Source organism: Myotis myotis, unplaced genomic scaffold (assembly GCF_014108235.1).
Source record: "Myotis myotis isolate mMyoMyo1 unplaced genomic scaffold, mMyoMyo1.p scaffold_m19_p_4, whole genome shotgun sequence".
Lineage (NCBI taxonomy): Eukaryota > Metazoa > Chordata > Mammalia > Chiroptera > Vespertilionidae > Myotis > Myotis myotis.
The window spans coordinates 6,284,586-6,298,744 of record NW_023416346.1 but is presented as its reverse complement, the minus strand read 5'-3'; the positions used below and the strand labels follow the sequence as shown (position 1 = coordinate 6,298,744).

The 14,159-nt window shown below is 48.1% G+C and overlaps 1 protein-coding gene across 2 annotated transcripts; it reads right to left on the bottom strand.

Annotated features, from left to right (window-relative positions):
- Positions 1 to 254: 254 nt before the first annotated feature.
- TBC1D25 (TBC1 domain family member 25) lies at positions 255 to 12,824 on the bottom strand. Of its 2 annotated transcripts, none has more exons than XM_036305395.1 (6): positions 12,544 to 12,824; positions 10,293 to 10,450; positions 9,246 to 9,400; positions 2,442 to 2,569; positions 2,120 to 2,308; positions 255 to 1,844 (listed from the first exon to the last, which is right to left on the bottom strand). In XM_036305395.1, exons 1-6 carry the CDS (start codon positions 12,661 to 12,663, stop codon positions 483 to 485), a joined length of 2,112 nt encoding a protein of 703 aa, XP_036161288.1. In that variant the 5' UTR covers positions 12,664 to 12,824; the 3' UTR covers positions 255 to 482. The 2 variants fall into 2 exon arrangements, with proteins under 2 accessions (XP_036161288.1, XP_036161289.1); XM_036305396.1 differs by having other exon boundaries at positions 10,293 to 10,402; positions 12,544 to 12,823.
- Between the last annotated feature and the right edge of the window lie 1,335 nt (positions 12,825 to 14,159).

Genomic DNA, 14,159 nt, shown 5'->3' with positions numbered 1-14,159 from the left:
CCTGTCCTGAAAACATAAATTCACAGCTATGATCCAGGGCCTTACAGGCAGACAGATGTACCACACAGCTGGGCTCATCTTTTAGAACCAATTCTCAGCATCCACTCTCCGACCACCGGGGAAGAAGGCACTGCATGACCCACCCTCCACCCAGTGAAGCATTTCGGCTTCATCAGGTAAAGAGCCCCCGGAGACTCCATGTGTAACAAAAACCAGGAAGAGGGCAGAGAAATCAACAGACCACAGTGACCTTCATGTGTGCAAAGTACAGTTGTTAAAAACAAAGCAACAACAGAAAAGAGGCTGTAGCCTCAATGGGACAGTGCTGAAGCAGAGCCCCATATTCCCAGACCTGTGGGGAGAGGGTCCTGCACCCCAACAGGTCTAGGGCTGGCAGGCAGGGAGGTAGGGTCTCATGTGGAGGCCCTCGTGGCAAATAATCGAGATCTGGTGGGGCTGATGGTGGGCTGGAGGGAGCCTGATTACAACGGGGCTGTGGCCTCAGCTCCCTCCTCTGAGTCCCACACCTCAGACTGCAGGTAATCAGCAAAGAGAGCCTTGGCCCGGCGTAGGACGCGCCCCAGGTGGTGTTTTCGCACGAGGCGGTCAAAGTGCATGGCCAGCTCGTTGTAATCCAGCCCGTTGCGCATGATGTGGTCACGGTGCTCCAGCAGTATGGCGAGACAGAGGAAGAGCATGAATGGGTTCCCCTGGCCAAACTCCTGGGGTGGGGGCAGGCCCAATGGGTGTGGGGGTGGCAGAGACTTCCCAGGGTCTTGTGGGGAGCCCACTTCAGGTATCAGGGGGGATCCTGCAGCCACATCACCAGCAGGAGAGGCCTCCTGAGAGGATGGTGGAGATGAGGAGGATGGTGAATCGGGGTGGGAAGAGGAGGATAGTAGTGGGTCTGAGGAGTTCAGCAAGGGCTCCGAGAGGGACTTGGAGCTAATGAGGGCAACTGGGTGGGGCAGCTGGACCCGAGGATCCCTCCTGGGGCTGGTGTTATCCCTGAGTTGCTGGAAGTCATCCAGACTGGCTTGTCTCAGGAGACGTCCCCCGCCACTAGGCCCCTGACTGGTCATGGCCAAGTGGTCAACCGCATCTTCAAAAGCACCACCTCCCCCACCGGCAGGCCTCAACATGTGCCTCTGCCGCACAGGCCTCCCCCTGTGGCTGCTGAAGCCAGTGTCTGCCACTTGGCTGGGGGGTCCGATGAGCTCTACCTCGTGTTCAGGAGGATCAGGAGGCAGCGAGCTCCAGGTGACCTCGAGCATGCGGAGGGCATCGTCAAAGGCGAACTCGCGCTTGAGCTCAAGCAGCAGCCAGCGGTAGCAGAAGAAGAGATCATCAGCACCAGCTTCCTGCAAGTACTGGTAGAAGTCAGGGTCGGCGTGTCGCAGCAGCAACTTGAGGTGCGCGAACTTGGTGGCCATGGCGCGGCCATCAGGGTGGAAGTTCCCAGCCAGGCGCTTCATGATGCCACAAAAGCAGACGAAGGCATGGCCTTCATGGTCCATGACGGCAAGGATGGGTGAGGCGAGATCGCTCATGCCCTGGCAGTAGGACACCTGTGGGTGGGTGACGGCATAAGTGGTGAGCAGGTCGTGCAGTGCGCGCAGGTGTGGGCCATCCTCGGGCCCTGCGTAGTAGGGGTGGGCCCGGTCGGTCCGCAGCACATCCTTGAGGACCGTGCTGCGGATGAACTCCAAGTCCTCGGGGCTGGCTCGCTGTGCCCACTCACTCTTAAGCTGCTCATATTCCCGACTCTTCCGTTTCATGTAATCCATCCTTTCGCGGCCTGTCAGCCCGTCTGGGTATACATTCAGCAGATACCGCCACACCACCTGGCCAGGGACAAGAAGGACGAGGCTGAGGATCTACAGATGAGCTGCCACATCCCCGGGTATATCTGTCACCACCCCGCCCCTGCCCTGGACCTCTGTCCTCCTTCAGAAAAGTTTGCCTTCCCACCTTTGACTCCTAGCCGCTCCGGAAGGAGAGGTTGCTGCCTGGGAGCATCACCACGCCATCCCATGACAGTGTGGTCCACTGCATGTGTCTCATGAGCTACTCATAACTGCGGGAGGAATGCATCCAGTGAGTGGTCGAGGGGGCTCACCTTTCGCAGGGAGGGCTCAACACCACCGTGATAGATCCGCAGGCGCAACTCCTCAGGGCGGGAGAGCTGGCCCTCGTGGTTCAGGTATGTGTGGAACTCAGCATCACTCAGGGGTGGCTTGAAAGGCTTGACATCCTCCCCGTATGACCAACTCAGCACCTGCTGGACCTTAGACAAGGTGCGGCCCACCTGTGAAGGAGGGGGAGGCCACTGGTCAGCTGGCAGGCTAGGGGCAGGTGCCAACCAGCACACTCAGAATCAGGGGAGCCAGGCAGGCCCTGCCCTACAGCCACCTGAGAGTCCCGGGGGTCCCTGAAACCACCTGAGAGAGGATGGACTGAGTGAAGGGCAGGGCAGCCGCTGTCAGCGATGACCGTTTCTCAGCCAGCAACACGTCGGAGCCGATGACATCCTTGGGGCTGATTATGTCCCAGTCTTCCAGCAGCGGGCCTGGACACACAGAGTGAAGCAACATGATAATGGGGATAAGAACCTCACACCTCAGGGCTGGGTTCCTCTCCTGCCGAAGCCAGGCAACCACAGGGCAATGAGCGACTCCTACTCTCTCTTCCCATGTCATCTAAATCATGCAAAACAGAGCCGTAAATTATTCTTTTCTATTAGACTGACTGTCTTTTCTATTAGGTAACTCTCTCACAAAATGGCTGGGCAGACTCTAATAGTAATATTTACCATGTGCCAGGTACTATGTGACAAGGGCTTAGCTTTAATTTAAATAATAACATGAGACAACATTTCCATAGTGCTAAGTGCCAGGAAGTGTTCTGGCCCTTAGCTTTTTTTTAAGAGTTGAATTTTTAAATATATATATTTTTATTGATTTCTGAGAGGAATGGAGGGGAGAGAGATAGAAACATCAATGATGAGAGAATCATTGATCGGCTGCCTCCTGCACACCCCACACTGGGGATCGAGCCTGCAACCCGGGCATGTGCCCTGACTGGGAATCGAACTGTGACCTCCTGGTTCATAGGTTGATGCTCAACCACTGAGCTACACTGGCTGGGCAGAGTTGAATTTTTAAAATTGATTGTTTTTTGGAGAGAGGGTGAGGAAGGGAGGGAGGGAAGAAAGGAAGGAGGAAGAGAGGAAGAGATAGAGGGAGAGAGAAGGGAAGAGAGAGAGACATCTATCGGTTGTCTCACGCATGCGCCCTGACCGGGGATTGAACCCACAACCTTTTGGTACATGGGATGATATTCCAACCAACTGAACCACATTGGCCAAGGCTTAGCTTATTTACTAGTTGCATCCATCCTATAAGTTAGGCACTATTATTATCACCCCTCCTTCATGAAGAAACAGGCACAGTCAGGATAAGATAGTTGCCCAAGGCCCCACAGCTAGTGAGTGAAGGAACTAAAATGTGGCGTGCCCAAACTCTTTATCTTATATTCATGCCACGGCTCCTCCCACAATCAGTGTAGATTACCATGGTCATTACAGAAGATGGAAAAGGGTTGGAATAATGAGTAAGTGGCCAAGATTCCGCAGCTAGGAAATGGTAGGGCCAGGATCTGAACCTCACTGGCCTTACTCCAGAGCCCAGATAGATTTTAGAAAAAAAAAATTTGTGGAATATGTATGTTCTGTATTTAGAGGAAACAATGCTATGCTGGACTTTCTCCAGTTCTGGCCCTTGGAACATCAGCAGAAGTCTGTCCCTTCTCTCAGTTCTTTACAGCCCTGGAATCCTTTCTTCTCACCTCAAATGTGATGTGGTGGCTGAAGCAGCAGTGGCCACCTGGAGGTTAAGTTGGAGAGATTCAGGAGATATCAGCCCTGGCACCACAGAGCTGCTAAGCTGACAACAGCAACATCTAGTGGCTTTCAAACTCTCTATATGAAACAAATCAACTTGGATTTGCTTACTAGTAATCTGTTGTCATCTGCAGGCAAGTGCCAGCCTTAGGCAATATTTCCATGGAGTTCACTGTACTTTCTCCCTCAGAGCTGAGGAGGAAGCAGACTCTAGACCAGTGGTTCCCAATGTGGGGTACACGCCCCCACAGGTGGGCAATTTGATTTTTAAGGGGGCAGTTCGAGGATGAATTATTAACTGAATTTTTTGCATTTCTTATGGTTCTAGGGGCCTCATGTACAGTATATAAATATTTGTTGTGACATATTTATGCATTTCAGTTCTCTATTATATGTTTTGAAACTTTATTTGCTATTTTTTCATATCACTTCATATTATTATTTTTTTTAACAATTTCTTAGTGATTTCTTCCTCAGTACTTCAACTGTCCTTTTGTTCTTTTATTTTTCTCTTTCATGGATGTCGTGTTCTTTGGAAGCTTGTTTAGGCCAAGTTAATGTCCTTTTAGGCTTCCTCCACGTGAATAGGCGTTCACTTTTTGAATAATAAGAATTATGTGTCATGGGGGGAGGGGCATCAGGACTTAGAGATGCTTAGGTGGGGCCTGGCCAATGAAAGGTTGGGAACCACTGCTCTGCACCATTTGGATGTCCCTGGCCCGCCTTGGCTGTCTCACCTTGCACTAAGAACCTACGGGATCCGAAAGGGGAGCCTGAGAGCCACTCTACACGTGGCCTCCTCTGCTCCTCGTATGAGTGAACAGTGTCTCTATCTATTCAGTTGCTAAGCCAGAAACCTGAGAGACTTCCTTGCTGCCTCCCACTCTCTCAACTCCCAGTGCCAAACCGTTGCTAAGTCCCATGGTTCCTGCATGCAAAACATACTTTAATTCCACCTCTTCTCTCATTTCCACCTTGTCAGCCCGTCAGAGCCACCACATCTCCCACCTGAAACTGCTGCCTAACCAGTCCCTGTTTCCTTTTCGCCCCTCCCCTCTCTCCCAACAGCTGCCAGAGTGGTCTTCCTAAAACATTACTCAGAGCATTAAAACACAACAGGTAAAATGGAGGTCACACTACTGGACGGGTAAAATGAAGAAGGAGAAGACCAAGGAGAACCCCTTCAAGGCACAGACCTAAGCTTGATGATTCAAGTGAAAAAGTAGAGAGACCTGGAGGGCAAGTCCAAAACACCTAATATGCAAATACTAGGGAGAAGGGAGATCAGGTGAAGACATTATAATCACACAGACATGAAGGAGAATGCCCTTGAGATGAAGAAATGGCTCACCAAGCCTCAGATAGGATTATTTAACAGGCCACACATATAACAGGCCTCCCCAGCTCTATCCAGATGCTACTGAAATGCCCGAATTACAGGAAGGAAGAAAAACTCCTGCCAGCTTCCAAAGTCATGAATAGGCTTCTTACAACAGAAAGAAGGTCATCAGAACTCTGGAAGCAAGAAGACAGTGGCCAGCCCTGACCAGTTTGGCTCAGTGGATAGAGCGTCGACCTGCGGACTGAAGGGTCCCAGGTTCAATTCCGGTCAAGGGCATGTACCTTGGTTGTGAGCTCATCCCCAGTAGGGGGTGTGCAGGAGGCAGCTGATCGATGTTTCTCTCTCATCGATGTTTCTAACTCTCTATCCCTCTCCCTTCCTCTCTGTAAAAATCAATAAAATATATTTAAAAAAAGAATACAGTGGCTTGTGGCACAAATGGAGCATTGAAAAGAAAGGCCTAAGATCCAAGGGCTCCATGCCAGCCAAACAGTACCTGTCTATGGTGGCCAAATAAAGACATTTTTGGTCACTAGAGTACATCTAACTCATGTACCTTATTGGAAGAGAAAAAGAAGTTCTCAAAGGAAATGACTACAACAGCTCAAGGGAGGGAAGGCAAGGGAAGTGTAAATGGTGATGAGCCACAGTTTGTAACATATATAGTTAAACATGAAATGACAGACACACTGTGATTGGGAGTTTGTAATCTTAAGTGTTACTTTAGCATTCCTGAAACATAAGCAACCTACTATAAAGAAAAGATAATGATAGCCTGGAATTAAAAAAGAAACAAAAATTACCGTCTCAGCAAAACCCAGAAGTTAAGGGTTAGGGATCAGAAGAAGAATTAGAATTAAAAGTGTTCCAGCCCTGGCCTGGTATCTCAGTTGGTTGGAGCATCATCCTGATATGCCAAGGTTGCGGGTTCCATTCCCAATTAGGGCATATAGGAAGCAACCAATGAATGTATAAACAGGTGAAACAATAAATCTCAATCTCAATCTCTCTCTCCTCTCTCTCTCTCTCTCTCTCTCTCTCTCTCTCTCTCTCTCTCTCTCCCTCCCTCCCTGCCTCCCTCCCTGCCCCCCTCTTCCTCTCCAAAAATCAATTAAAAGAAAAAGTGTTCCAAAGCTTTCATTTCAAGGGCCAGGAAGGGTGGGAAACACTGGACGAGAAAAGTAAGCGGCCTAAAGATTTCACTGTCACCCTAGCTGGTTTGCCTCAGTGGATAGTGCGTCGGTCTACAGACTGAAGGGTCCCGGGTTCAATTCCAGTGAAGGGCATATGCTGAGTTGCAGGCTCAATCCCCAGTAGGGTGCGTGCAGGAGGGAGCCAACCAATGATTCTCCCTTATCATTAATGTTTTTATTTCTCTTTCCTCTCTGAAATCAATAAAAAATATATTTTAAAAAAAGATTTCACTGTCAATTGTGTAAAAAAGCATAAATCCAGCTATGGGGTTTTTTTTTATGAGCGATATACCTAAAACTAGGTGACAAAGAAAAAATGAAAATTGAAGAAACCTGAAGGAATACCTCAAAGCCAAAAACATTATAGGAAAAAAGAGACAGTCTTATATAGATTTTAAAAAGAAAGAACCCATTGGGTAAAGGATTTGTACAAGCACAAACTCATCTAGTGGCAAAACCTGATCTGAACTGACATGAGACTATATATAGTCTTTATGTAACCCACTGAGTGTGAATATACATACATTTCCCCGAAGAAACGCCCAAGTATTTTATTACAGGGTGTTGCCTCAGGCCCTGCATCTGGTATTGCATAACATATGCTGTACAGACTACATTTCCTCATCACAAAATTGTCAAACTTCCCAAACCCCAAATTAATACATAAATGCTGCGTAATGCCAATCGGAAATGCAATGGGGTTTTTCCTGGAACTGGATAAAATTATTTTAAGGTTCATATGAAAGAATTCACAGTTAAGGATAGTTAAGGAAAAGAAGAGTCATGAAAAAGAATAGTGGAAGGATGGCAATGCTGGACTTATTACTATTTATCACAAAAGTACTATGATAAAAATATGATGTTAGCATAGCAGTAGAAAAAGAGAGCCAATTGGTGGAATGCAATAGAAAGCCCAGAAATAATTCCAAGTACTCATGGGAACTCAGTATTGACAAAAATGGCATTTCAAATCAGTGTAGAAAAGGTGGTTATTTAAAAAATGATGCTGCCCTGGCCGGTGTTGCTCAGTTAGTTGGAGCGTCATCCTATACAACAAAAGCTGGCAGGTTCCATTCCTAATCAGGGCACATACCCAGGTTGCAGGTTCAATCCCTGGTCAGGGCACGTGCAGGAAGCAACTGATTGGTGTTTCTCTTTCATCTCTCTCTCTTAATAAATAAATAAATAACATGTATAAATGATGTTAGCATAATTGACTATTTGGAATTTTAAAAAAAATCTATGTCTAGTTATCAGAATGTTGACAGAGTAGAGATTTACATATAAAAAAGAAAATAATAAGCATATTAGGAGATATAGGGGAAGGTGTTCCAAATTAAGAGGAGAAACTCAGAAATCATAAAGAAATAGGTATCCTATATAATAAAACCCTAATATGCAAATCGACTGAATGGCAGAACGGACCTATGATGCGCACTGACCACCAGGGGGCAGACGCTCAACACAGGAGCTGCCCCCTGGTGATCATTGTGCTTCCACAGGGGGAGCGCAGCTCAGCCAGATGTCAGGCTCATGGCTGGCAAGCGCAGTGGCAGTGGTGAGAGCCTCTCCAGCCTCTGCAGTAGCGCTAAGGAGCAGGCAGTCGAGCAGTAAGGAGCAGTGAGCAGGCGGGTTGGTAAAGAGCGAGGGGTCCCGGACTGCAAGAGCAATGTCTGACTGCCGGCATGTGGACATCCCCTGAGGGGTCCCAGACTGTGAGAGGCGCAGGTCGGGCTGAGGGACTGCCCCCACCCCCATGCACAAATTTCGTATACTGGTCCTCTAGTATATGTATAAGACTGCGTCTAAATTTTAATTTTCTTAGAAAAGACATTTTTATTGATTTCAGAGAGGAAGGGAAAGGGAGAGATAGAAACATCAATGATGAGAGAGAATCATTGATTGGCTGCCTCCTGCATGCCCTCTACTGGGGATCAAGCCCAAAATCCAAGCATGTGCCCTGACTGGGAATGGAACTGTAACCTCCTGGTTCATAGGTGGATGCTCAACCACTGAGCCACACCAGCCAGGCTTAATTTTTGATAGGACAAAAAAGATACCATAAGCAAAACGATAGAACAAAAGGTAAGCTGGGGGAAAACATTTGCAATTCATCTAATTGAAAGAAGATTCTTTTATTAAAATACATTTTTATTGATTTGAGAGAGGAAAGGATAGGGAGAGAGAGATAGACACATCAATGATGAGAGAAAATCTACAGATGAACCAGGAGGTCATGGTTCAATTCCTGGTCAGGCCAATTTGAGGTTGTGGGCTTGATCCTCAGTAGGGGGCGTGCAGGAGGCAGCCGATCAACGGTTCTCTCTCATCACTAATGCTTCTATCGATCTCTCCCTCTCCCTTCTTCCCTGAAATCAACAAAAATAAATTTAAAAAAATAAATACAACTGCCATTATCACATTGCTATATTTACATATTATTATAATTGAAACATATCTATAGCTCTATTGTTATACTGCATTGTATAATTATATATTACTAGATTATATGCTACAATAATAAATATAATTATTTTACTAGAGCTAATACTTTCTGAGTATTTACTATGTAGCATCGCACCATTACAGGCATTTTACATGAATTTCCCTGTTTAATCCTCTCGATAGCCCTAAGATACCATTATCTCTACAGGTAAAGAAACTGAGTCCCAGTGGCCAACCCAGAACTTGGAATGAGGCTACCTTGCTCCCTAGACCACTGTGAGGGAGTGTTATTGCAAGGGTGGCATCATCCTATAGGGACAGGGTAGGTCCCAGAGCAGTGCCCCCCAGGACACTGGGTACTCACTGTCCTCAGTGGGCCGAATATCTACACGCAGCTGCAGGTAAGGTTTGGAGGCAGTGGCGAAGGCTGTGCTGAGGTCCCAGTCAGACAGGAGTGAGAGGTATGCTTCCTGCCCCAGCCGATCCCGGCCCAGGTAGCTGATGCCAAAGTTCTTCTTCCTGGACATGGGAGGTGTGGCAGCTCTCAGTGCCCCGGAGGCCTCAGGGACAGTTTCCAAAAGAACCAGGGGAAGGTAAATGGTGTTGATTGACAACAACTTTCTACTAGGTGCTAGATATTGTGCTAAGGATTGAGGGCAGTTCCCTCATCTCTACTTGGTAACACAAACACAGAAACACACACACACACACCTGCTTGTATCTGGAGGACACACTGGAAACTGGTAAAATGTTGGTACCCTCTAGGGAGGGTAACAGGGTAGTTGAAGGGTAGAAGTGGAAAAAAAGCAGCCTTCTTACTGCATAAAAAAAGCAATCTGTATGATTGTCACTTTTCACAACAAAAGATGTTTATGAAAAAAAGTCAAATGACAACTAGGAATTCGTTCTCAGATACATTTGTGTAACTATGCAAAGAAGTATGTTGTGTGACGACTACTGTAACCATGAAAACATCCTAAATACCCATTACTTTGGCACACTTTGAGTTTGTTACCATGTTCTTGTATTCCTCCAAAATAACCACCAAAACAAAATAACCACCACACTGCCCCCAGGAGACCCCACTTTTCATCTATCAGGTTGACAAATTTTCCAGTATTTTATAGGAACCCGTGTTTGTGAGGGTGTGAGGGAAACAGATATTTTATATGCTTCTGGTGAGTCTGTAAATTGGTAAAACCTGTCAGGAGAGCATTTTGGAACCACCCATTGAAAATTTACAAAGCATACGCCCTTTAATCCAGCAACAACAGTGCTAGGTGGCTGTGCACTGTGGGGTTATTTATAATAAAACAAGCAAATCACCTATCAAACAACAACAATGAAAAGGCCAATCAGTCACTGTTGAGGTGGGTAGCTCACTGGTCAGTCACCAGCATCCCTTACTCACCCATTCAAGTCAAATGCTCGGATGAGGATGTGCTGCAACACATCGAGTGAGGTGATCTGGGGGTCAACAGCAAAAGAGCGGAACTCAGGTGGCAAGAAGCTCTCACATTTCTGGGGAGAGAAGACCCAGGGGAGGCCATCAGGGGTTACATCACCATGCTGAAGCAGAGGGAGCAGAAGGAGGCAAGGTCAGAGGAGTGGTGGGGGCCAGATCAAGGTGGGCATCCTGGACGATGGTTTTTGCTCTGAGGTGGTAGCATTGGGAGGGTTCTGAGCAGGGGAAGAATGTGGTCTGACTTTAGATTTACAGGATCCTTCTGGCTTCTCTGTTTGGGACAGAGTGTGGGGTGCAAGGGAGAAAGCAGCAGTCTAGTGAGGAGGAGGCTACTGCAATGGTCCAGACACCCAATCTTTCTTCTATATTCCCTCAACGATGGTTGTTAGGATCACCATGTCCAGTCTGGCCTCTATTAAATTCGTCCTCCATGCTGCGACCAATCTAGCACATGGAGCTACAACACTCCTCTGCTTAAATATCTTTTTAAGAAAAACATTTTTATTGATTTCAGAGAGCAAAGGAGAGGGAAAGAGAGATAGAAACATCAATGATGAGAGAGAACCATTGACTAGCTGCGTCCTGCACACCCCCTACTGGGGATTAAGCCCACAACCTGGGTCTATGCCCTTGACTGGAATTGAACCCGGGACACTTCAGTCCACAGGGTGACGCTCTATCCACTGATCCAAACTGGCTAGGGCTTAAATATCTTTAAAGGATCCCCAACAGGTGGGCCTATAGGACCCCAGCCTCCTCTCTCCCATCAGCTATTTTGTGTGTGTTTTTTTCAGTCCTCACCTGAGGATATTTTCCTTTGATTTTTTAAAAAATTTTATTGATTTTTTACAGAGAGGAAGGGAGAGGGATAGAGAGTTAGAAACATCGATGAGCGAGAAACATCGATCAGCTGCCTCCTGTACACTCCCTACTGGGGATGTGCCCGCAGCCAAGGTACATGCCCTTGACCGGAATCGAACCTGGGACCCTTGAGTCCCCAGGCCGACGCTCTATCCGCTGAGCCAAACCGGTTAGGGCTCCATTGATTTTTAGGGAGAGTGGAAGAGAGAGGGAAAGGCAGAGAGAAACATCGATGTGAGAGAAACACATCAATTGGTTGCCTCCTGCATGTGCCCTGACCAGGGCCTGGGCCAGGGAGGAGCCTGCAACCCAACAGAGGAACATGTCCTAGACCCGAATTGAACCTGGGACCCTGGGACCCTTCGGTCAGGTCTGCAGGCCGACAGGCTGTCCACTGAGCCAAACCGGCTAGTGCCCATCAGCTTTTTTTTCCCCATCAGCTTTTTTGACCTTTACACTCATACTGCCAAATTGCTGTAAGTGTACTTCTCTCCTGAACCTACCCACTTTTCAGCACCACCAGCGCCACCATCTTAGTCTGAGCCACCATCACTGCTTGCTGGGACTAGTGCAACAGCTTTCTTACTCAGAGAACACTTTAAAGGCCCTTCACAATCTGGCCCTCTCACCTCTCCGATTCACCTTCATCCACTCTTCCCCTCGCTCTCTCCAGGGCTCCAGGAATATGGGAACCTAAGGGCACAGGCCAAGCTCATCCCCACCTCCCAGCCTTTGCCCTTGCTGTTCCCTTTGCCTAGAACACCCATCCCCACCCCCACCCCCACACGCACAGGCTGACTCCTTGCAATTCAGGTCTCTGCTCCTTCAATACCTTCCTGGGGATTTCCCTGTACAACCTTGGCTAAAGTAACGCCCTAGTTGAGAACATTTTTCAGCATTTCCTCATGACATTCACCAGTGTCCGAAGCATCTCATTTATTTAGCTGTTTGTCTCCCTCACCCGGTGGGGACCTGCACAAAAGTGCGCTCTGAACACATATGTTAACTGACCTAGGCGCCTCCTTTTCAGACAGCAACCCTCCACCCCATCCTCAGGGACCCACTCCTCAACAGGGCCCCTCCTCCATCCCTACAGCCCCTCTTCTCCACCATAATCCCCATCCTGCCATTTTCAGTCTCCACGCCTTCCAGCCCTGGCCTCGCATTCCCACGTCCTGCCTGTTCCACCCCTGTCACTATTACCAGGCAGGCCCTCCAGCCTCGCCCCTCAGGTGACACCCCAAATCTCAGGTCCCGCCCTCCATCCTATGACAGTCACCGCCTTCTCCTCCCCTGGGAGCCCCGGGCCAGCTGGTTGAGCAGCAGCCGACCTCACCTTGACTCGGACCCGTACCACCTCTCGCTCCTCCTCCTCAGCCGCCGCCGCTTGGACTCCCCCACCAGGCGGGGGCGCCCCAGAGCCGGCCAAATCCGAGGACCCAGTGGCCGTCGCCATCCCGCCGCCACCCGCCTGAGGGTGACGGGTGACGGTCGCCCCCCTACCCCTGCGCGCACTCCAGAGTGCGGGCGCCCGCGGCCCCACCTTGCGCCCGGGCGCAGGCGCAGAGGGCGCTGCGCGACCCTAGCACCCCCACACCTGAGAGTGGAGGTCGCTTCTGCGCATGCGCAGAGAGTGCTGTTGACAGGAGCCCCGCCCCACAACGCCGGGTGTTTTGCTTCACATCAGCCAGTGCGCAGGAGCCTACTGAGGTCCCACCTCCCCTTGTCCGTGGTTTGGTTGTTTGGATAGTTTACTTCCGGATTCACCCTAGTTAGTGTTAAAGTGTTGACCTATTCCAGCGAGAGGAGTGGGCGGGGAAAGGAAGCTGCTGCGCGATGACGTCAAGGCCCCCCACAGCCTGCTGCAAGTTGCCTTGTGCCTCAGCTTACAGATGATGTCATCTATTTCAGATGCTGTGGCCCTCTTCAAATGAATCCGCTGAACAGAAAAATAACCCTTTTCTCGAATCTTTTAAAAAACATAGTTTACACATTGTGAAAATCAATGGAGCCATACATTTTAAATGTTTGTGATTTTGTTTACATATTATACTTAATTTACCAAAAAAGTCATTTTTACGCTCTCTAGAGATCCTAGCTTTTTATTTACTTATTTTTTAAATTTTTATTTTTAAAATATATTTTATTGATTTTTACAGAGAGGAAGGGAGAGGGATAGAGAGTTAGAAACATCGATGAGAGAGAAACATTGATCAGCTGCCTCCTGCACATCTCCCACTGGGGATGTGCCCACAACCAAGGTACACGCCCTTGGCCGGAACCGAACCTGGGACCCTTGAGTCCGCAGGCCGATGCTCCATCCACTGAGCCAAACCAGTCCAAGCAATCCTAGCGTTTTAAAGTTTACCTTCATTTTATTTAATCCTTGAGGACAACATGTTGAGGTTGGTCCTTTTATTAAACGGTGTGTCCAGTAAATATTGGCTGAATGATTGAATATATCTTAGATTCCTCTGAGAAACTCTATGTATGGAAAAATGCAAAAAGACATTCTCCTTACTTTACTGCACAATATCCATATGGTTTGGACAAAATACAGACTGCTCTTGCAAATGTAATTTTTTTTTTTTGGTATTTTGTATTTTTTTCTTTTTCTTCAAATGTAATTTCTAACAAAGGAGTCCTGTAAGATACCTGGACTTCAGCTATTGTTGCAGCGTTATATGGATGCTACCCTTAACATTAACTTTTAAATGAAGACTGCAATTCTGTTTTGGTATCTTTTGAAATAATTTGTTGCCTTGGTACTAATATTAAATTGACATCTATTTTCTGGAATCTATCTATATAAAAGCCTAAGCAATTGAAAGACCGGTCAGCCGGTCGCTATGACGCACACTGGCCACCAGGGGCTGTCCCCTGGTGGTCAGTGTGCTCCCACAGCGGGAGCACTGCTCAGCTGACCAACAGGTGCCAGATGCAGGGCTCACG